We start from the raw sequence: 23992 nt of genomic DNA on the forward strand, positions 1-23992 counted from the left end.
CACATTGTCATGGCCTTCTTTTAGTGGATGGATGGAATGAGAAGATGGAGGAGGGGGAGAGAAAAACCTTTCAGCTCGCCTGCATATGAACAAACTTCATTGTTTTGGCCGACCCTCGCTCCATTCCTGCCTTTTACTTTCTTTTGGACTCGCTATTCTCTCTGTGTGAATAAGGTTGCCCGGGGAACCAAGGAATCAGAAAAAAATGCCCGTGAAAGTAGTCGCGCCGAAGTGGTTACGCGAGGGACTCTGAGGTGGGGTTGGGCAAGTCAAAGCGTGCACACTGTAGATTGGAAATGGCAGAGAAACTGTAACCGAAATGAAATTGAGAGTCCATAGTGTGGCAGCTTCATTTCCATTTAAATGAAGACTGTAGAGCAACTGCTTTGTTTTCCTATAACCCTGTTTAATGCAATCACGATACTTCCCTTTGAAAGCCATCATTTCTCATTAGCTCTCCTTTAAGGAGGTGATGAGCACCCTGAGATTCCCATTTAAACATCTCATCCCCCGCAGCAAGGACAAATGTACTCATTGTACCCCCTCTTGAGTTAGGGGAAGTAGGGTTAGCTCGCCGCCCCGTCATGATGCTCCCACAGAGGCCGGTGTCACCTTAATGGATGTTTTTCCTGCCGTCTTTTCGAGCGAAAGCTGTTTTCGAGAGATTTTGGCACCAAATCTAGTGGCGCTGTTAGCGGTGCCAGTGAGTAAAAAGAAAGCTGCGTGTAAGTTTGAATGTGAGGCTTGTTTGACACTGAAGAATGAGTGGAGGGCACCAGTTACACGCTGACTGTGGGGACCCCTGTGGGGAAACATTTGTGGACGAATTCTCTCCGTCACTAGATGTCGAGGGAAGTTGTTGGTCTGGAGATTCGGAGGAGAATAACTTTTGTGCTATTCAGCGTCACTCAGCACTTCTGAAAAGCCTTGACATCTAACACTGACAGTCTAACCTGCTGGGTCTTTTAGCGCTTGAAGACGGCCAGACACTGTACTCCGTTGTAAGTAAAAAGAGCCTAAAGCTGACCTGAGGTCTGTTTCCAGTCGGACCTCCGATGGAACCGACAATCCTATTCATGAGCACATCGCAGATCTGGGAACTGTAACAATGAGGTGTGAAATGAGCGCACAGGGGGAAGGCTTTCTCTGTTCGGAATGAGACTGATTGAGAAACAAATTGCTGCAAATAAAGCATGTAATTAGATTATAGCCAGAGCCCCAAGCTCCCACTGGGGCAGGGACTCAATAGGCAAGCTGGGTCTATTCCAAAGGGAACTGCTTTTTTTCCTCCTTCCCTCTCAACCTCTCAAAATATCCTTCTCGTTTGCTGTCGTTCTTTCAATCCATTCAGGACTTCGGGAGAAAAATAGCTGTCTCCCGAACTCCGACAGTGGTTTAAAGAAACAGACCAGACAGCGCGTGCAGTTTTGATTCAGAGTTTGTTTTGGTCACAGTAGCATCGCTCTAACGGGGAGAGAATGGGTAGAAATCAACTTCATTACTGTAAATGAAGCCCAGAGATGTGTGGGGACCATCTCCAACACTCGAAATGGGAGAGAGGAGAGGCCAGCTTTAAATTAGATGAGAGCTTAGCATTCATGATGAGACACTAATTCAACACTATTCACTCTTTCTGCCTCTCTCTAATTCTCACTTTCCCTCCCTCTATCTCTCACGCCCCTTTTTTGTTCGTTCCTTTTATAATCACAAGAAGCCTCGTTGAATTCTATGGGACCATTTGGTCTTACAAGGGTAAAAGTGTTAAAGGGATAGTTCACCCAAAAATGAAAATTCTGTCATTATTTACTCACCCCTGTGTCATTATATGACTTCTTTTCTGTCAGAAAAAGGCATGGTCAGGGGCTGTTTGTGATCACATTGGGTAAACCTACTGTCTCATAGTTAGACTTTAAGGAACTATATATTCAGGGGTAGATAAGGTACAAACCCATGTTAAAGGGTGACTGATGTGCTTGAAAAAAATTTAGCATATTTTTAAAAATTATTCTTATATAGTTCTGTGGAATACAAAAAAAGTAAATTTCAGAAGAATATCCTGTCCACTCAGTTCCACTTAATGAAACAAAATAGGAACTGGAGCTCTCAAGCTACAAAATGACAAAAAAGTGCTATGAAAGTATTATAAAAGTGGTCCATATTACTTTATATTCCATGTTTTCTCAAGTTAAGCAATAGTTTTGCATGAGGAACAGATGGAAATTAAAGACGTCATTTTGGGGTTTGATGGTTCCAGTTCCCAATCACTTTCATTATATGGAAAAGAGCAGCCAGGATATTCTTCAAACCTTTTTTTTCCCCCAAAGAAGAAACATAATCGTTCTCACTTTATTTTAAGGTCCAATTCGTACTATTAACAAACCATTAACTACTACCTTTGCCTCAATAAACTCCTAATTTGCTGCTTATTAATAGTCAGTAAGGTATAGTTGTTAAGTTTAGGTATTGGGTAGGATTAGGGATATAGAATATCAGCCAGCCAGTCTGTTAGTGCATGCTAATAAGCAACTAGTTAATATGTGAGCATTGGTCAATAGACAAAAGTGTTGCTAGATAATCATATGCACTTGAAACAATATGAGGGTGAGTAAATACTGAAATATTTTTTTAAATGGTTATATAAAATATTACCATTATTTACAATTGAGCATCTACAAATCCATGCAAGTAATGACTGTAAAAACAACAGGCGCCGATCTCCTAATGCAGGTTTGTAGAGACATCTCTGTCAGTCATAGATGAGTGTGTGTCTGAGGGATTATGCAGGGGTCTTGGGAGTGGTGACTCACACCATGCATGACCTCGCCACACAATATGTGTTTTGTCTGAGCCGAGCAATCGGAGGTATTCGCAATGCATTCCTCCCCTCCATGTGGCAGTGCTGAAGACATATTAATATCCTTCTTCTCCTCTCACCTCGATTTTCCTCTGTCCTCCTGCCGTTCCCCTATTTCATTCTCATAGACACCTGCTACACAGCTGCCTGCCCCACCCTTCTGTACAAGAACGTACAGGTTCTCTCTCAATCGCAGTCTTTCTCTGCGTGGGCAACTGCTACAGAGAAGGGTGGAGGTGCCCTGATAAGAACATCTGTTTGCAATCATCTATTGGATGAGGTCATATTTTTCTGCCGTATTGCGCTATCCTGAGGTGAGCTTTGGGCCTGGAGTAAAGGTATAATGTATGCGGTCCCATAGCAGGATGTGTGGGTGGTCTGGAGCGTCCATTTTGATATGTCTGTCCTGTGCTCCACCTCTCCATCAGCTTGATTTGGAATGCTTCACTTTCCATGAAGGGTTGCTCTCAAAACCAGATGGGTCGAGCATTTTAAGGGCTCAAAATCAGTGGTGCACCCAGTGACTGGATTAAAGGTCACGCCATTTTTGCTAATAAATTAATTTTTTTTAAATGTTGATTTTGAAATATAACTGGGCAAACGTATTCCATTAAATGGTTGGAAAGGGCATATTTCATACATTTTAATAATTAATAATAAGCTTTTATAATTGTGCCTTTATTTGAACTGAAAATCTGAAATTAATTTCAATGTAAAAAAAAAAAACATAATAGCTGCATTGTCTAAAATGTGACAAATGGTGCTGAAAAAAACTAATAAATAAATATATACATAAATAATAAAAATGAATAAATAATTATTTTTATATTAATATTACATATAAATAAATTATAGAGTTCTTTTTTTTATTGTTCAGCACTTTCTTATGTGCAAAACAATAAGACGGGCATAATGCAGCTATCTTGCATTTTAGTAATTAAAATAATCTTAATATCTGCATTGTTATCAGTCTTAGAAATAAATACAAAACAAATCATATTAATATAAAATATATACAAATTATACAGTATAGAGAGTTTTTTTTTTTTTTTTTTTGGAATGTGGAATTTGTTCAGTACTGCTTTAGCTTTTTCTTTTCTACAAAAATACTAAGACAAGCACAATGCACGTTTAGTTTTACACATGTGCTGCCATATGCTTTAGGGTCAGGCCATGACAAATGGAAACACATTGTGGTAAATGGGTTAACCTTTTCCCTCCACTTTGCCTATTTGTTTATTTTGCATGGGTCATAACACCCTCTATCTCCAATCATTGATAGTCCATTAAAGAAAGTCAGTTTTCACAATGCAGTTCTGACATTTGGCAAGAGCCATACTACCAGTCATGAAACACAGAATTGGTTTCAGATGGGCTAGAGAAGAGTGAGTCGGTATTTTAGGACAAAGGAGGAAGAAATGTAGAGAGAATAAAAGACGGTAGAAGAAAAATGTGGGGGCAGAGAAAATATCCCAGAGAAGAATGAAATAAGGTCCACGAGAGAGAGAATACCAGCAGCTCTGCTGTCAATCTTATCTGTCAGTAAAGCATTAGAGGTCTGCGATGATCAACCAACAGCTGCAAAGATTTTTTGCACGCTAGAATTCCTCTGTCCGTGAGAATGACGAATATTTCTTCTTCAAAAACTTTCCATACGGGCAAACTAAAGCATGTTCACTCTCTATGTTGAAAATACTATGTTGGGGAAAAAAGAGACAAGCTGATGGCTCAGGGACGAAAACTTGAGAAATTAAACATCTGATCAGGAGACACTTAGTCTGTAATTGCAAGAAATTTTAGGGAAGCGTTTGTATATTTGCAGACAGTGTTTTACTGTCTGACGCTGAATGAAATCATTTGGCAGGCATGGAAGTTAAGTCTGACGTTCTGCTTACTTTTAGACGTATTTATAAACATCTGCGGCCAGAACGAACACGTCAAGGGATGTAACTGTAAAAATAGATTGCCCTAAAAATTTCAGTTCCTCTTCAAAATGGGTTAGGATGAATCAAATCCCACTTTACACACAAAAATGAAGAAAACCTTGACATCAATTTAAAAAAAGGCCTCAAAACCACCACAACAACAAATTGTGATAAATGGGTTAACCTCTGCTTTGCCTATTTATTTATTTTGCATGGGTCATAACACCCTCTATCTCAAATCATTGATAGTCCATTAAAGAAAGTCAGTTTTCACAATGCAGTGAACAATGGGCCATTTTTACTAAACAGGGCAAATTAGCGCGAGAGCGAAATTCCAAAATCGCTCTGATGGGCGTGGAAATTTCTGCGGGTGATTTACTAACAATGCGCAAATTAAAGAACACAGATGCATCATCTAATTTACATATCGACCAACACAATATACCAAATGCAGCACAAATTAGCGTAGTCGCAAATAAAGAAGCCACAGTGCATTGAAAAGAACCGTAGGCCAAAAAATGAAGGCTTGCAAGAAGTTTTGATAGAGCTGGTATTACATGACTCCTAGTTGAGGGTTTGAAGTCATATTTTATTTCCTGAAGCAAATTAAAAATAACATGGCTTGGCAAACTATATGTTTGAATAATGTGTTCTGGCATTACAAATAAATTAATACCTGTGGAAAAAATCCTCTACCACATGCTCTCTGTTCTCTGCGGTGCCGCCTCCTAGCCATTTCAAGCACAAAATAGTTTAAGACATGCTTTTTTGTGGCGTTAAATAATGGTGCAAATACCAGTAATGTGACGAGCACAAACATTAGTAAATCTTGTTGCGTGATTCATTTGAATACTACTCCTATAAATTTTGCGTCTGAAAGGGAAATATGCTATTACAAATGCATATTCAATAAGGTCAGGCGCAAAAATAACTGTGTCCACGCCTTTTCAGTGCTAATTCGTTCTTGGCGCGTCTTTGGTAAACCTGACAGTGATATTTTAACGCCAAAAGACAGTTTGCGCTGGCGCAAGTTGTTAATAAAACTGGGCCCAAGTTCTCAGTCCTCGGACATCTACAAGTGGCCTATCCAGACGTGATTCGAAAGGAACCTTTACAAAGCAAAACAAGTGTGAATCCACTAGCATTTTTGAATAGTGAGCAGTCCCGTATAAGATCTCCCATGACACCAGATTTATTCTAACTTAATATTCTTCTCATATGAGGCTAAGATCAGTCAGCATAACTAACCTGAAGGTCCCTCTGTGCTGCTTGCAGTGGTGGTTGGTGGAGCAATGGGAATTTCTGTTCCAAAAAAGAGAGCACAGTTAGCAAAATAAAGTAAGCATGAGAAAAATGATATAATATAATTCTGATATAATCAAATTATAACTAAACAATTAAGATTGATATAAAAATAAATATTAGATTCAAAAGACAATTCCTATTTTTTTATTTTATTTGAACCATTTAAACTCTGATGATACTGGTTTAACATTATAAATCCATTCGCAGAGTGGTTTACAAAACATTGGTTCACAGAAGGGCATAGAATTTGCTCAACGGCTTTTGCTGTTATGAAAGTCCAAGACTTGATTCTTTCATCCTTTCTTCCATGGCCTTTTCATGAATGGAGGGAAGTTTGCACTCAGTAAAGCCATGCGTGACGAAAGACCTTTGCAACAAAGTGGTTGAATTAAAAAAAAAAAAAAAATTATTTTGCCATACTGGAACATAAATATACAAGAAAAGGCAGTTACTGCCATGAGGACAAAACAAGAAGAGGACTGCAACAGCTCAATCATACTAAGAGAAATATGAAGAAGTTGATAAAAGAGTGCTCATGTGTTCTGTGGAGCTGGTGCACAAGCATGCAAAAAAGAGCCATTTGAAGGAAGAAAGAATCAAGTCTTCTGATTTAAAAAAAAAAAAAAAAAATCATGAACGATCTTCATCATCTGGTGGGGTGCAAAACTGTTTTATGCTCTTGTTGAACTGTGACCCTAAGAAATGGCACAGAGACAAAATATGTTTTTGTTGCTTTTATGGTGCTTTGGCTAGTAAACAAGGCTTAATCAATAAGGCTTTGGACAAAAGCACACATACCATATTGAGTGGTTTAAAGTGTAGTTCAATAAAGAACTACCAAGGAAAGTCAATTTTGCTGTTGGCGTTTTGGAAAGATGTGCGCTGTACAATGATACACATATTCTGTGGTGGTCTTTCTTCCAATATCAGCACTACACATCTTGGGCTCCGCTTGCTGAACATGGGAATGAGTTTAATGCCAGATTAAATTACAGCACAAGCCTGTTATAAATATTTGAACCCTACTGATTTATGGTCTTCAGAATAAGAGTATATAGTAGTATTTGTAGCCAAGACTTCCTCATGTTAAACTGAGCTTGGCACGGATTTTGATACTGCTTAAATTTATATGGGCTATTAAAATAAAAACTGATTATTTCACAATTATGAGAGAAACTAAATATTTTCAGTTCAATTACCGGAGTGTGCACCTTTCCAAGTTTCACACATCAGTGCTTGTGATTTTCCCAGGAAAATCAAAGATATAAGATTCCAAAAAGTTATAGGTTGAATTTATTCCATTAAACTCCCTGCCAGAAATTTCTCCAGAGCTATTCTTTTTTCCCCCCTCTAAATGCTTTGTTTGGTATCCAAGCATTGTTTTATCGGCAAAAGCACCAATTAAACAGTTTGATTTGAAATGCAAACACCAGTGATGGTTAATAAGTTTGCTTAATTCAGTATCATGCAGTGAAGATACTTTAAAAACTATTTTAAAAATCTTAAAATGTCATTATTTTACTGATTTGGTCTATGAAGTAAAGAATGGCAGGTGATAATCCTGTGGAATGACTTTAACAAGACATGGTTCCTTCCACCGTTGCTGTTCATAAATTCAGATTTGCATGAAGAGATTCAGCTCAATATTTCAATTGCATTCCATGGACAAAAACATTTGTAAGTGCGTTATGGCTCGTTGGGGATTGAAGTGGTAAAAAAAAAAAAGAGAGCTCTTGACATTGAGTGATCCACATACTTATGCAGGGGGCAATGGGAGATCGGCTCTGCTGGTAGCCTTTAGCACAACGGTTGCATGTGATACCCGTCACACCGTCTTTACAGGGGCATTGGCCTGTGGTTTGGTTACAGGTTTTGCCCGCGGCCCCCACAGGATGGCAATCACAGGCTGTGAGGAACAGAAGAAAAGAGATAAAAGAACACACGTGTGGGGAAACGCACATACAAACAGTACATACATACATACAAAAAGCACAGATAAACAATAAAAGTAGCTTTAAGGGCCCAAGTCTGGGGAAATAAGAGGGTGAAGATTGGTAAAGCAGTTGAAAAACATACTGTGTGTTTTGTGAAAGTGGTGACCAGTCTCTAAAGAGTCTTGTGACAAGAGCATGCACACACATACAAATTCAACACAAAACTTGGGTATGATAGTCAATGGTTTTACATAGGGAGGGGCTTGAGAATGTCTTTTTTCTCAGTATGCATTGAACTTAAAGCAGGGCACTTCAAGGAATAGCCTCTCTAAACAGTTGTATCTGGCCTGTAAATGTATCTGGCCATTTTTGGATACTCGAGCCACCCTTAAAATGTCATTGTGATAAAAAAAAAAATCAAACCTAATATCTGCAATCAAATGATGCTAGAATGATGCCAACGCCCCCCACAGAATTTGCTTCACATTTGAGACATTTCTATATTTTATATATTTATATGTTCACACAGGTGTCGCATTGACTAGTCATTGTCTGCTAATTTTTTCCAATAAAAAACTGTCACAATATTTTTTTTTTTACAACAATCAGCAATACTCTTTCTTGTGAAATATGTTGCATGAAAGGATTCCTTTACAATGCCACTTTTTATACAATGCAAAACCTTTTATACATTTTTAAGATGTCTTAACACGTTTTGAAATCACTCTATAACAATATTAAAATTGGAAAAAATATCTTATAATAAACATATTTCCTGAAAATATGTTTCCATAACATGTGCTTAGTTTTTTCATCAGAACATTGTGCTTGTGCCAATAATGTCTGTCACATTTCCTTCCTCTTGGGAGGTCTTTCTCTAACATATGGCTCAGCGTCTCTCTCCACTTCTTAAAGCTTGTGAACTGATTGTATTGCCTTTGTGTCAAAACTCCTTTCAAGTCCGTTTTCTTACATTCCCACCATGGGTGGTTACATTAAAAGTTATTTCGCAAAGAGTGCAATTCCATTTACTTAATATTTCCCCCACCGGTACTGTAGAAGTGGTATGCTGTCAAATGTTTAACACATTAAATGAGTAAATTGGCTCATACATTTGTATGAGTAATGAAGCAGAGAGAGTTGTGCTTAAACTGTATTACTTTTAAGCCTATGCTAAGAGCAGTGAAGTGAAGTTCCAGTCTCAAGGTTGGAACGGCGCAGAGAGGCAGCCACTCCCTGCATGTCTGTCTCTTGTCACTTGTCACTCTCTTGTCATCAAAGCCAAGTTTATGTCTTGTCTTTGGAGTTGTCATTAGGTAGAAAATTGCCACACTTCATCTCTCATCACAAATGTACAGTAAACCACCCTAAAGATTCAATAAACAGCTCCGCTGACTAATTCCTAATAAATGAAACAGCTTCACACCCTTAAATGTGGTGCAGGTCATTTTCAGAAATGGTTTTCTGTCTTTGTGGAAATGGATGATCCAGAGTCTGAACTGCTGAGGTTTCTGCAGCAATATATATATATATATATATATATATGAGCCGTTGTGACTGGATCATTAATTGAGGGACATTAATACTCATGACTCATTGATCCTGTTTCAGCAGTTCTCAAGTAATATTCTAGAGTGGCTTTCGCACCGGAAGAGCCTTTTCATAGTTTCTAGAATTGTTTCTAGAATTATTGGCGGAAGTAGAACTATTTGCTGTGTTCACACCGCAGGAACTAGGAACCCATTTAATTCTAGGAACTCCATTTGGGGGAACAACTGTAAATTAGCTCCTACTTCAGAGTAGGGTTTAAAACAGTTCTATAGGAACTACCAGTGTCGTACGTGTACGGCTATCCAGCATTTTTAAAAAGCCGTGTAAAAATATTTACATCACAGTGATACCTGTTGTCTGCAGTGTTTTGTTCTTTTCTCAGCCTCGATAATAACACTGCAAGTTGTCATATGAGATTTAGTCAGATTTTCATGCTCTTTCAATCGCGTAAATTGTGCGTTTACATTCCATCTCTGTTATCACAAAACCCTTGACACACAACAAAAACAACTCCGATCATGGCGTTCTCCATTCACCGGTTGTTGACATTTGTAAATTGAACACATCGCTGTCGGCCGCTTCAGAGTTTTCTCTGCCAGTGCGAATGCAATCAGGAAAATGGCTCGAGAGAGAAACTGGTTCTCTAGGAACCACCATGCTGGCTAGTTCCTATAACTACGCGGTGCAAAAGCACCTTAGGTTTAATCTAGCTTTTTGGAATAATAGTGATTACCATAAAACATGTATTACACTTAAGCCTTATTATTTCATAAAAAATGGTTGTAGTACAATGACTACAATGGAAATTTAAAGAGAAGGATTTTCTAGAGGAAAACGGCATCTGCCCAACAACTGTCCAAATCATCACTGAGCCAACCAGAAGAACAATGCAAAACACATTGGAGTGCAGGTGTATGTCTCTCAAACATTTCAGCTTCTGCTGTCTGATAGGAACCTGTCTAGAGTGTCTGGAGTGGAGTGTTTAAGTGGTTGTCCACTTAGCAGTGAAGTGGTGGTACTACACCAGATTCCTGGAGTAGATATGGATCTACTGTTTCCTCTCTTCGTCCACTCACTCTCAACACTGCCATGTCCCTACTCCAGAAGTACTAAGCTGAGAGATTATTGATATACAAGCCTGAAGGTTTTTTTTTTTCTTCTTATTTCACAGATAAACTTTAAGGAAACAAAAATGACATTTCTGGCATTATTTACACATCCTCATGCCATTCCAAAATTTCCAAACTCTGTGGAAAACAAAAGTCACTCCATTTCCACATTTTCAAAAAATTAGACATGTGAATCACATGGACTTTCATGGTGTTTTTTTTTGTTTGTTTTTTTTTCATTTTTGAAGCACTTTCGGAGCATTATATACATGTACGTTTATAGAAAAAAAACTAAAGAGTAAAGGCCAAAAATTGAGTGCTTGGTGAGAGCATTTAATCCAGTTGAAAGAGATCTGCACGCGGCAGCTTTACTAGAGCAGATTGCACAATGTGAGAAGTTTAGATCCCTGCCAATAGTTTACCATAAAGCTGCTGTTTGAAGTCTGAGCTCCTCTCCTCCATTAAAAACATCATGTTGAGAGTCGGTGGGGTAATTTGTGTGTTCTTGGAGGACGGCCAGCTCAGCCCAGGCTCGGTATTGTAGTGCTTAATTTCTGTCCTGGCCCACAAAAATGTCTGAAGCCAATAAAGGGGAGAGAATATGAGAGCAACTACATTCTACGAACCACTGAGTATTTTTCTGATATCTTGTGAGTGTTTTTGCTTAAATTCATGTTAGGGTGTTTTGGGATAAATAATCTTTTTTTTTTTTTCGCAATAGCGAGCACTAGCATAATCATTTAATGAAATTATGAAAGTGACTCCAAGCACCACAACTGCTTTTTGTCAACAAACGTTTTGCCAAGTTGTCATTTTTATGCGCTACATTCTCATCTAATTGAAGCCAGCCACAAAAGAAGTAGTTTTTTTGGAAATCTAATGAGAAAAGTGAGGTAATGTAAAATAATATTTTCAAATCCCCAACAGAAGAGGTTATTTGTGGTTAATAATAGTACTGTTGTGACAATACAAGACACATGTTCAAATGGAAGGCGTAATAGTGTGACCACAAATACTAGCATCTCAACTAGCATACTCAGTGCTAACTTTCTTAGCTTTTCCCAGAACCCTAATGAGGATGGGGAGAAAATGAGCCTTTTATTTTGTCTATTTGTATATAAACCCATGGCAACCACACATTGAAGGCACAATTAGATTGACTGGCTAAAGTTTTGCTGCCTGGGATCCCATCAGAGGCTGATGTCATTCTCTTTAGCTTGCTGGTTCTAGCAATTCATATAAACTGAAACATTCCATATAATATTGAACCAAGATTCCAAGCTAACCAAAAATGTCTGAACTATTAACATCCCACCCAATGGGGTGACAACAGTCCGGTGTGGCTGACAGTTTGCAGAGCACCACACACTTATATGATCTGAGTGTGGCTCATTTAACAAATCAAATCTTCAGAGGAGTCACTCACTCCAGTGGGCAGGAGAAATGATGAAGCAAATGTTTCCTAAGCAGAATAAATTAAACTTATGGGGCAAACAACTCAAAGAGAGGAACAAGATGCACCTTGCAAAGCAAAGCTGCCTTCACTTTGTGTGTTTTCAGTGTGGTTTATGAAGGGAAAAGCCACAAATCAAATGGCTGAAGTTTCATTAGAAGCTCTAACCTAATACAGACTGCGGAAGACTCTTTGCATCATTCTTTATGAATTTTAAAGGTTCCTGTTGCCCAATGGAACAAATGTTTTTTGATATATGAATTTGATGTTGGACTTTTTATTTAGTTTAGTTCACCTTGTGTGGTTCTACCAGTCATTTGTTGGGTATAAAACACACAATGTGACTGTTACAATGTTATCATGATAAAAGGCTACACTTGAAGGGACGCTATTTGGGGGAATATTAAGAAGAAATAGCTACAGTTTGGTTGCCAACATTCTTAAACATATCTTCATTTCTGTTCCACATAAGAAATGAAGTCATACAGGTTTAGAATGACATGAGGGTGAGTAAACGATAAGAAAATTTTAGGGTGAACTTTCCGTTCAACAAGATACACATATATTACACAAGAAGCAGGAACCCTCAGATTTGAAGCTCTGTTCAAGAACAGAAAACACTGTAATTGTTTTTCCTGGAGTAAATTTTTATAGTATATCGTTGCCACTATTTCATTGCTCTGATTAAGAGTGTGAGGACTTGTCAAAAGAAAGACAAAGTATGTGGTGAACACATTAAATTAATGAGCATGAGGGGAGTTAGGTGCTTTATATTACAACACACTTGCACCCATTTTCATTAACTTGCAATACATTGCATATTTAGTTTGTGAAAATGTTTTCTTTGGCAGGAATGAAATATCATGCTTCATATCATTTGTCACCTTTCTGTAATTACCACAAATCCTTTTTTGTACATCTGTTTTGATGTAACCTAATACAGCTGTATAACTTGGACAGTGTTTGATTGTAATTACATTAGGGGCTCTAACTCTGGCAAATTTCAGGATTAAATCGAACAAAATGTCTTGTTTAAGTTACAGATTTTGTAAATCATGATGAAATGTGTTTTCAGAACTATTTAAAAATGAAGCAACATTCGATTCGAGGTAGTCAGCTGAGATTAACAGGAGATCTCCCTCTCATTTGAAAAGTGCCAGTGTTTTTTCTGTGTTTAAACCTCAAGAGTGTGTAATGTAGGAGAACCGGAGCGAACCCATATCCAAGCAAGTAAAACAATAAAATACTGAAAAAGTTATTGAGCTTGTGCCTATTGTGATGATGCTAGCAGTGCTGATAAATGTTCCAAGCATAAAATAACAAAAGTCTGATGAGGCAGTTGAACTTGACCAAAAACAGAACAAATGTGGATGATTGTTGCGAAAGAATGAAAGCAATGAGAAATGTATAGAGACAGACAAAAGCATGCAAACAGATGACAAACATTCAGCACTGGGAATTTTCAATGAAATCAAAAAGCTTGGTACAATTGCAGCAAATCTTCCTTACAGCGATGTATATACACTCTTAAAAATAAAGGTGCTTCACGATGCCATCGAAGAACCTTTTTGTCTAAATGGTTCCATAAAGAACCGTTAACATCTGAAGAACCTTTCTGTTTCACAAAACGTTCTTTGTGTTGAAAGAAGGTTCTTCAGATTATAAAACGGTAAGAAAGAGATGGTTCTTTAAAGAACCTTTGTGGAACCAAAAATGGTTCTTCTATGGCATCGCTGTGAAGAACCTTTTGAAGCACCTTTATTTTAAGAGTGTACATTAGAAAAAGTTCTCAATGCTGTGGATCACAATGATGCATTTTGAATCCAGAATTGATTTTCCCACATTATTTCCTCCACTAATGCATCTTTCATAGTAGTACATGAATATTTTGAAAAGTTTATTACTAATTCTGTAACAATCTAAAGGGTATTATGGCTATTTTTAGTCTGTTATTCTTTTTTAAAGTTTTCCTTGAACCATTAGTGAATTCCATTTGGTTTGTTGACCCTAATTCCAAGTGCCTGGGAAATCCTCCATGGCCTCGGTCTCAAATCTCAGGGAAACAAAAGAGTTCATTAACTTTCCAAGCAAAGCAGATCATTTTAATAAAACTTTAGAAAAGAGACCCAGGGTCAGAGACCTGCAGGATTATTCACCCTTGATTTTAATTATGGAAGCCTTGCGATAGCAGAAAACAATTCAACTGAAGAGTGATCTAATGCCAGCTTGACTGAATCCCATCCTGTGAATCTGTGATAGACTTTCTGTCACTTTAAAACAACATATTCAAGCTCACAGATGACCTTCAGCCTTTTCAGACTCATCTTTTTCCTTTTGCACACTGTATTACAGAAGTATGCACAAAATTCTACAGTTAAATGTATCATTTGACCAGCCAGCATATCCCAACAGAGCAAACCTCACCAATGAGAGTAATGGGATGCTGAAAGAATCAAGTCTTGTTCACAGGAGAAAGGAAGTGAAAACAAAACGAAGTTCTCTTCCCTCAATAAGACACATAGCATGGGGGTTAGCGGAACACACAGTCGGATGATGAATGTCTGTTTGCATTCCAAGTCGACAGGAGAATCAAACGAGAGCCCAGAGAGGGGTAAATGTCAGTCTGGAGTATGGTAGAATGGATATGTTGGTTAGGTTATGCATTTTTGTAATGCCCTTCCATGCAGAGAATATTATTATATGCTCATTAATCTTTTTCTTATTCATCAGGTGGAATGTGATCTGTAGTCCGAGAACTGAAAAAACAACACACATTCACTTTTATATAATTAAAGATGTTTGAATTTGCATGAAAACTACGTGCCTAAATCAGTTGAAAACTGTATGCCTAAATCAATCAGTTTTCATCTAAAAATTTGAAGGTGTTATTTTATTTAAAATAGTTTATACTTATATTTAAAATACACCACAAAAACAGTTCAATTGGTTACATTTACAAACTTTAAAACTAAAATTATGCCATATAAACTGATAAATATCACGTTTAAAAAAAAATAATAATTAAATGCCATGCCAAAAATGTCTACAATTTTATTTTAAAAATGTAAATCTAAAATTAAATGCACCATAAAAATGTAAGTTTAAAGCTAAATATAAATCAAAGTTCTTTACAACCTAAGCTGCCTCTATATAACAGCAGGGTTAATTGCTTTGTTGTGTGGATGTTGTAAATGAGGACTCATGCATGCAGATGGTATTGCGGGAAAACAAACACCTTCTGTTCAGCCTTCAAGTATAACATTCTCACATGACGCAAAAACATTCCCCACCGTCTTCATTGTCAGATTGATGGATGCTTTTATTTATTTACCTATTTATCTGTTTGTGAAAACAGAGCCTTTAACTTTCAGCACAGACCTAATATTTTACCCAGCGCTAAAGCTAGAAGTAAATGATCCTAAGCCGTCACGGACAGCAGCAGAATGGACCTTGTTATGAGGAGATGCTAAGGTGTGACGGGGGGCTTGTTTGCACAAAGCATCTTGCCCCATGGCAAAGTTAGGTGAGAATAGCTTGTCCTTTTTTCTCTCTTTTCTTCTGGACAGCTCCCAGGTAAGCGTGCTGTCAGCTAGCCAGCCAGATGCACACCTGTGGAAAGCTGCTGGCTTATTCCCTCCTGCGTATCTTCCCTTCCTGTCCGTCCTCCCCCTAACCTCAATTCCTCTCACTCATCTGTAACAAGGATCAGTTGACACCTCTGCTCTGTTTGTTTGGCTTGTCCTGTCAAACCATCCCCCAAATTAATCCCAATAACTCTATGTCAGAAAGATGTAACCTTCCTCCTCCGCCCCTCCCCCACCCACATCCCTGTCCCTGGGCTGCATGCTGACAGAGACTCATGGGGGTTGAGGAGCACAGGAATGTGAGAATTCTTTCTTTGGAGCTGCTGGCTCCTTCATTTGAGGGGTAACACATTAAGAATAGTCGCCGGATCATCTAATTGGATCCTTTGTGGTACTGTGAATTTCTGTGTAGAAAACAGCCAGCTAATCACTTTTCTGCTTTCCTAAGGAAGCGTCAAGTGATAAGTTGCAGACTTTGGGCCCTTAAGACCAAACCTAGACATTCTTTTCACCCATGGTGTTTCATTCAGTACCCTTCATACCTTTGCAGGCCTTTCTGTGAGAGATGGGCTTAGACATGTCTCTGTAGTAGCCCTCCTTGCAGTAGTGGCAGTGGCGACCCGCGGTATTGTGGCGGCAGTTCAGGCAGACTCCTCCGCTTTTCCTCCCGGAGAGTTTGTAAAGCTCCATGTTGAAACGACAGCGCCTCGCATGGAGGTTACAGTTGCATGCTGCGGAAAAGGAAACAAAGAAGACGCATTCGGTTAAACAGCATATCCTCTGTCACAGAGGTTCTCAAACATTTCAAGCCAAGTACAATTAAATCAGAATATCCAAATTCCAACTGTTTGGCTTGAGTGCAAATTTAAGGACTGTGAGCAACAAAGGCATAATGCTACATGATTTAAAAAAAATATATGGTGTTGAAACCATCATCAGTATGAAAGGGCAAAACAACCCAATATAATATTTAGAAAGGATAACAATGCATTTCAAAGAGTTTACGCTTTTCACAATGTTTTTTAAAGTCTTATACTCATTAAGGCTGCATTTATTTGTGCAAAAATACAGTACAACTAATATTGTGAGCTAATTTTAAAATTTAAAATAGCTGTTTTTTATTTTAATATATTATAAAACAGCTATTTTAAATCTTAAAACTTTTGATCAATTTAATGCATCCTTGCTGAACAAAAGTATTAATTTCTTTCAAAAAAAATAAAAAATAAATACTGACCCAAGCTTTTGAATGGTAATGTATTTCGAATATTCAAACACAAAAAAATATTATCTTTGAAATTAGTCAAATATTTCATTTAGTCAGCGTTACCTCAGCAAATGACAAATAACACGTTTCACTTAAAATAAATAATATTAGATGAACTCATTTTACCACACCACATGCACATTTTCAGATTACCATTATTTTCTGAGTGAGCTATTTACTAGAGATTTAGACAAAAGTTATATTAAACTTGGAAAAAGTAAATTACACAAACATTTCTGTAATGTTCATGAGTACCACCTGTAGGCGCTCCACATCACTGCCTGTATTTAATCACACCATTAAAGTACATCTTATCTTGTGAAAGTCATTAGACAGTCTAAATCAAGAATAAGGAGAAGTTTTCTAATCATTATGCAGTAGAGATACAGGCCTCAGTTTGACAGCTATGTCTTTACCAACTGCAGCAAATTAAGTTTCAGGGAATTAACTTCTGATAATGAGGTCAGCTTCTGAGCTTTTTCTCTGACCAGGCGTGCTCTTTCCCAATGATGCCAAGCAATATCAGACAAGGCCTCCAATTACCATTTCATTACCAATCCCCACCATGCACAGGAAGCTGTGCTCTTGCTTGTTTACTAATGAATAAAGTTGCTGCCACCATGTTTAATTACTGTCTGATGTTTATTCATGACTGATTTGTGTGCAGACATGTTCTCTTTCATTAAGCCTGGGTGAGACATTGGTGTGGCTCCTCCTCATGTATTATTCAACAATAAATCCCAAACCTCTTACCAAAATGCTTTGGGCTGTTCAAGCACAGACAACTGCTGGCAAGGCATAGCTGATGCACATTCTCTGAGCAACTTCAACAGAGTGTTTATTTGGTCTGATGCTAGGAGACTTTAAGACAAAATAAGCATTTTGATGAGAGGGCATAACAACTTGCAAAAGCAAATACAGTAACTTCTCCAAGACTGGAACTAAAACTATGGCTTTAGTTTTTTTTTTGACTGATTTAATAGCTTATCATTTTTCAAGCTTTGTTTTTATGAAAATAGTCTAAAACTTCTTAATGCCAAGGACCCCCAAATACGATGAACCCCTTGCGACCCATTTATTCAGTATTAAAAAAGTGAAAATATAAAGACATGTTGTTTGCAAATAATTGTAAATAATTAGATACTAAAGGCAACATTTTAATTATTAAAATATGATCAGAAAAATATTTGCTTTGTATTTATAGCACCATAAACCAATCCTTAACCCATATTAAGTCCATGTACTTACATGTATTACTCAGCATCTTCTTGTGAAAGTACACTGCAGGTTCACGTAATGTCAAATAAAATGCAAGTATTGTTCCAACGCATACACAGAAAATATTTCAATATTTCTATATATTCAATATTTAATTTGAGTTGTTAACAGAAATAAAATAATTACAATTAATCTAATGATTTCATTTTTTCAGAAAACAGTGAAAATGTAAATAATGTTTGGGTATTAATTTGTTTTTTTGCCATGCAGGGCCGTATAATCCTTTCTACAAATTTTGTACCTTCTGATTTCAAGGAACAATCAGAGATTTTGATTCTTATTTTGACACTTAGTCTGTTTGTGTTACTCACCTGTGTACAATTCCATCTAGTTGGTAAAGAGTGACTTACATTTTTTTTTGGTAAAACTCCATTTAGTATCTTCCAAAATACTCTTGGCTCATCTCCACAGATTTTCCACTTGCTGCCAAAAAAATTAAAACTTGGAATAGGTTTTTCGAGATGCCTGCAGGACATAAAGAATGATAATTTGGCCTGTCCTAGAAGTGTCTCCTCTTCAAACTTACTCCATGCACGGCTTGTTTGCTTTCAAACAGGCATACTGTTGGTATTAATTCCGCCTGCTTTTTTGGATCCCAGTGGAAACTGATCCTTCCTACCCTCTAGCTATGGATTATTCACTTTTGCTAACAAGGCAAATGCAATCCACTATGCAGCCCCCGGCCTCTTTAAATTTCTACAGACTTGCTGAACTTATTGATAAACAGAAAATCCAAGTTGTTTTCTCTGAAAATTAAAAAAAAAAAAAAAAAAGTACCACATTTTATTACTTTTTCAAGGCACAAAAATTCCTTATATTGCTATTGGACAGACATAAAACTGAGAAAACTAATCACAACAGTATGTTTTACCAAAGTAATGAGAAAAATCTGGTATTACAATGACATCACCCAAAAACCTTTCAGCTGTATTCTTTCTTTCTTCATAACATGATTTAAAACAATCTGTGGTAAAAGAAGTGATGTTTTATATGGATTGAGCAGCATGCGCTGTCTTATTGTAATTTGTTGCAGTTGTTACAATCAATGCATCCTACTAAAAGATTAAATTAAGCGAGATTTGATTTAATTTATCATTAACTGATTTAGAGTTAATTAGTTTTAGACTGTCTATACACACACACACACACACACACACACACATATATATATATATATATATATATATATATATATACACACACATACATATACTTTTTTTTTCTCATGAGCATAACTGTTGTGGCATCACTATGCACCTGAAATAGCTCCACTGAAAGGAAATTGCACTGTCAACATGTGCTATTGGTAGTAATATTTGGCTCACACTGCTTCCTTTTGCCCTCAGTCATGCAAAAACAACCTCAACACACATAGGGCAGCTGGGAAAAGCTGTTTCAGTACCTCATCTGGTTTCCTCATGATTGAAATTGTGATTGTTGTGATATGACCCTGTCTGTATGAACACACACAAAGCATGCGGCCTCCTCGCACCTGCTTTTTTACAGGCGTGCAGGATTCAAGGTGGTTGCCTCTCAATGGGAGCAAACACAAAGCTGCTGTACATTATGTCGTCCCCCCACAACCAACTCACTGTCAGACGCATTTTGTTTCACTTCTACAGCTTGAGATCTGCTCATTTTGCCCTTTGACCCCCACTCTCACACCTTGTTCGGCCTGCATGCTTGCCTGTATCTTTGAAGTGCTTTCAGACTCACTAATCTCATCATGTCATCTGCCTTAAAAGCATGATCATAATTTAAATGTTGCCTTATGTGACGGAACAAGATTACAGAAGCTTTTGGAAGTGGGAGGAAAAGCTCATCCGTATGGTGGTACTTCCTAACCACAGAATGTTACAGCATCTGTCCTAACAGAGTGAAAGATTACTTAGTCGTCCAACCAGGCTGGTGAATGCGGCTGAAATCCCTCATCAGTGAAGCCGACAAAACGAGCTATTCACACTTGTAGCTACACATCCACTTAGCCGATAAACTCCAGGCAGAGATAAAGGGGTGAGATGACTCTGCTGATTGGCTGGGTTGAGGAGAAAGCCAAACCAGATGCGTTTTGTCTCCGTCCCCTTTTTAGTTCAGCTCAGCTCACTGAGAGGCTGATCAACACGTACAGCCGTGAGGAAAGAGTGTAAGATGATAGCTTTCGAGCGCAGCTAATTGTTTTTTTCTGCGTTAAGAATGTTCTTAGAGGAGAGTGTTAGAATCTTGATTTTGTTGTGCTTGTTATTTGTTAGCACCTTTTTCCCCTTTTTAGGGAAACTTATAAGAGACAGAAGAGACTTCTTTTAAAAACATTAAAAAATCTTACCGATATAAAACTTTTGAGCAGTAGTCTATATATTGTATTACTCCTGCTACTCACATGCACGCGCAGATTTAATTGACTTCTTTCATAAATTGCATTGACTGCTCTAAAATATGAGACATAAATGTTTCAGGAGTTTAGGACACAGAATAGGACACATGCTTATTCGATAACTGTTTTATTTACTATTTAGGGTTATGTATATGCTTTATTTATTTTTAAGAATAACTGTTTTTTTCCAAGGCATTGTTAGATGCCAGTGTTTTCTAGCTATGCAAATATCTGATTTCAAAACCAGTATCATAGCTGTTTCTTGTTATGATTTTAAATCTGTATCTAACCTCAGAATGATCTCAAAGTAAAAAGAGGTGCTAAAGTGCTAAAGTCATTTTGTGGTGACTGTGCTTTAAATTAAATTATTATAATCTTAATACAAGTGATGAAGGATTTTGAATGTCTGACAGTAATCATTGTTGAGTACGACTATAAGGTTAACCCTGCCTGCTTTAAATGTTTCAAAATGATTAACAGTTGAAAACTTTAGAAATTTTGAAAAGTAATCAAATGTAATCAGTTACATTACTTTAATAAAGTAACTGAAAAGTTACATTACGTATAACATTTTAAATATGATAACTTGTACCTGTATAACCTTCCCAACACTGCCAATAAGTGAGGAGATTAATGCTAGTTCTCTTACACTCTTTGTAAATGTGTGCTGTATGAACATTGTCAGACTAGAGGCCATTGGTAATTCTCCTCAGTTATCAGGGATATCAGTCCAGCACTCAACACTATTGGCCCTTTTTCATCGAGCCTGTCAGACAGAGTGAAGATAAAAAGACGTCACCCCATACACATAATTCAGAGATTACAGCTGTTGTTTCTACAATTTGAGTGAAGGGTGAAAAGAATGTATCAGATTTCAATGATTTTTAGCTTATACTGTAATACATTTATTGTAAAAACTGATGGAAATCTAAGCAAACTTAAAAAAAGAGAGAAAAAGAGCGAAGCCATTAGAATTGGAGGTGATTGCACTATTGTACACTTTTTTTGTGAATGAAACAACACGCTTGGTGAAGCATTACCAAAATGGTGGTGCACTAAATCACATGGGGGTAAAAACCAACCCGCATTCCGTGACTTAGAGCTAAAGAATCCACTCACAGCTCATACATCCTTTAGCAGACAAACATCTCAGGCATGTAATATCTGTCTGCTTCAACACCATCTCAGGTGTGAGTCCTGACCTTCAGTGTCAGAAATCACCAGTCATATGTCATGAACTCCAGGGCGTGAGATCTTTCCTGTACTGGGGTCGGTGCCTCCAGACTCAATACCAACACCTAACACCGGCCCTTCAGAGAAGAAGTTATGCCGAGGGCTACAAGCCTTACTGGCCTTTTAAATAAACATGGAAGAGGAACCATCCATGCCTAGTTTAGTTTTAATCTTTGTGTGCCCTTTTATGTAATGCGATTAGCCCCTGAGCCCAGTAAGACTTAATGAGAAAATATTAGATATCACCACATCAGCCTTGTTTTGGTTTGGTCGCCTTTCAGCAAAGTTAAGCATGGGGAGTGTGCTTGGGTGCTTGTATAACATGAAGTGTGTGTGTGTGTGCGTGCGTGCGTGTAAGTGGAATGTAAGAGTGCATGTGTGTGCCTGCAGATGCCTTTTTTCGGATGTTGCATCAGTTCAAGGCTTTTTCTCAGGGCTTTAAATCAATACTGGCAAAAAAGTTTCCCCAAGGAACATATGCATTTTCTTCATCACTGAGACAACGTTGAACATTTGCATTGTGGTTCTGTGGTCAGCCAAAGATATTCAGTGATTTGGACTCAGAGAATAAATAAATTCATGGCATATGGGATATCTTTCTCCTGACAGTGTCAGTCAAACCTTTTTTTTGTATCTGTTACTATTTAGTCACTCTGATATTGTTCCAAACCTGTCTTTATTTCACTTTCTGAAAGTGAAACAAACAAGTAAACATTTTGAAGAATCTAGTGATTGGTCCTTTCCATGCCATTACAATGAATTATACGGTTTTGGCATGATAGCATAATAGTTTGGCATGAGAATCAGGCTAAAATGTAAGTCGTTCTTCACTGAAAATCTTGATATCAGTCCTGTCCTTTATAGTTTATTACCCCAAACTATCATATGATTTTGAAAGACTTGGAATATAGTTGTTATACAAAGACTGATACTTTTATGATTCCTTTATGATGCTTTTGTGTCCTTTTTGAAGCTTAAATTTAAATCGCATTTCTATATTCCATGAAACACAAAATGAGAAATAGTAATGGCACTCTTTTAAGTGCCATTACTATTTCTCATTTTATGTTTCATGGAATATAGAAAGTCACACTGGTTTGGAACAACATGAGGGTGAGCAAATGATGACAGAACTTTCATTTTTGGGTGAACTATTCCTTAGTGTACATGTAACTTTTAGCAGTCACTTTATCCATAGTTGCACAGATTTAAAAAAAATGCCTCATTGACTTCTGCTGACTTTGTAAAATGATTGTTTCTAATTGTATCCCTAAACTGAAAAGACTATTGCTTTTAACATTGCTATAAACGTATACTATTAAAGACAGCACATGGATCAATTAAGTTGCATAATTATATGTATTTGTATTTGTAGTTCTGTCTTTTGTGGCTCTCTGGCTGACTGCCATATTAATGTGTTTTTGTCATATTGCTTGGTGATGCTTATGTGCTTTGTTTGTATCAGTTTCATTTGCTGCTCTCGTATTGAAAATGCAAAGACCACACCGAAGCCGATTATCTGATTCACACTCTCTGGAATACTCTTTTATAATTGCTGTTTTTCGCAAAACAATTAAAGTTTCACATTCACAGGCTAATAATAGCAGATTGAATGTAAAACATTTTTCCAATATTATTAAGGAACACAACAAACACAGATACACTGTACAGTCTGTGCTCATATGGAATCTTCTCTCAAATTTTCATTCTTAATCTTCCAGAGTTCATGGCTCAGACTGTAACTGCACACAACCCCTGCTGTTTGTTTCAGTTAGCGCGGCTGTTGGAGCTCTTCTTATCTGTTAATGCAGACGGTGCTCTCATATAACCGCTGTAGGAAACGTACAGTAGAACAATGTATGGAGAAAATCTCACACATAAAACGCCACTCCAATGTGCTTCAAATATATACACAGAAAATTAATTATTTGATTTATCTAATCTAACTTAAATTATATGTGACCCTGGACCAGAAAACCAGTCATAAGGGTCAATTTTTCAAAATCATCTGAAAGCTGAATAAATAAGCTTTCGATTGATGTACGGTTTGATAGGACAATATTTGTCCAAGATACAACTATTTGAAAATCTAGAATCCGAGGGTGCAAAAAAATCTAAATATTGAGAA

General features: G+C 37.4%; 2 protein-coding genes across 2 annotated transcripts in view; one reads left to right on the plus strand and one right to left on the minus strand.

Annotated features, from left to right (window-relative positions):
- Positions 1 to 23992, plus strand: part of LOC306845308 (syntaxin-8-like) — a 118617-nt gene that overhangs the window by 72676 nt on the left and 21949 nt on the right. The window lies entirely within an intron of this gene.
- LOC306845307 (netrin-1-like) overlaps positions 1 to 23992 on the minus strand; it is a 66318-nt gene that overhangs the window by 7966 nt on the left and 34360 nt on the right. Inside the window, exons 2-4 of the mRNA XM_079378003.1 lie at positions 16258 to 16446; positions 7841 to 7990; positions 6028 to 6081 (exon numbers count right to left, since the gene is read on the minus strand). Coding sequence (XP_079234129.1) covers positions 6028 to 6081; positions 7841 to 7990; positions 16258 to 16446 — 393 coding nt within the window. The remainder of the gene's footprint in view (positions 1 to 6027; positions 6082 to 7840; positions 7991 to 16257; positions 16447 to 23992) is intronic.

This window comes from Barbus barbus, assembly GCF_936440315.1.
Source record: "Barbus barbus genome assembly, chromosome: 25".
NCBI classification, from domain to species: Eukaryota; Metazoa; Chordata; class Actinopteri; order Cypriniformes; family Cyprinidae; genus Barbus; species Barbus barbus.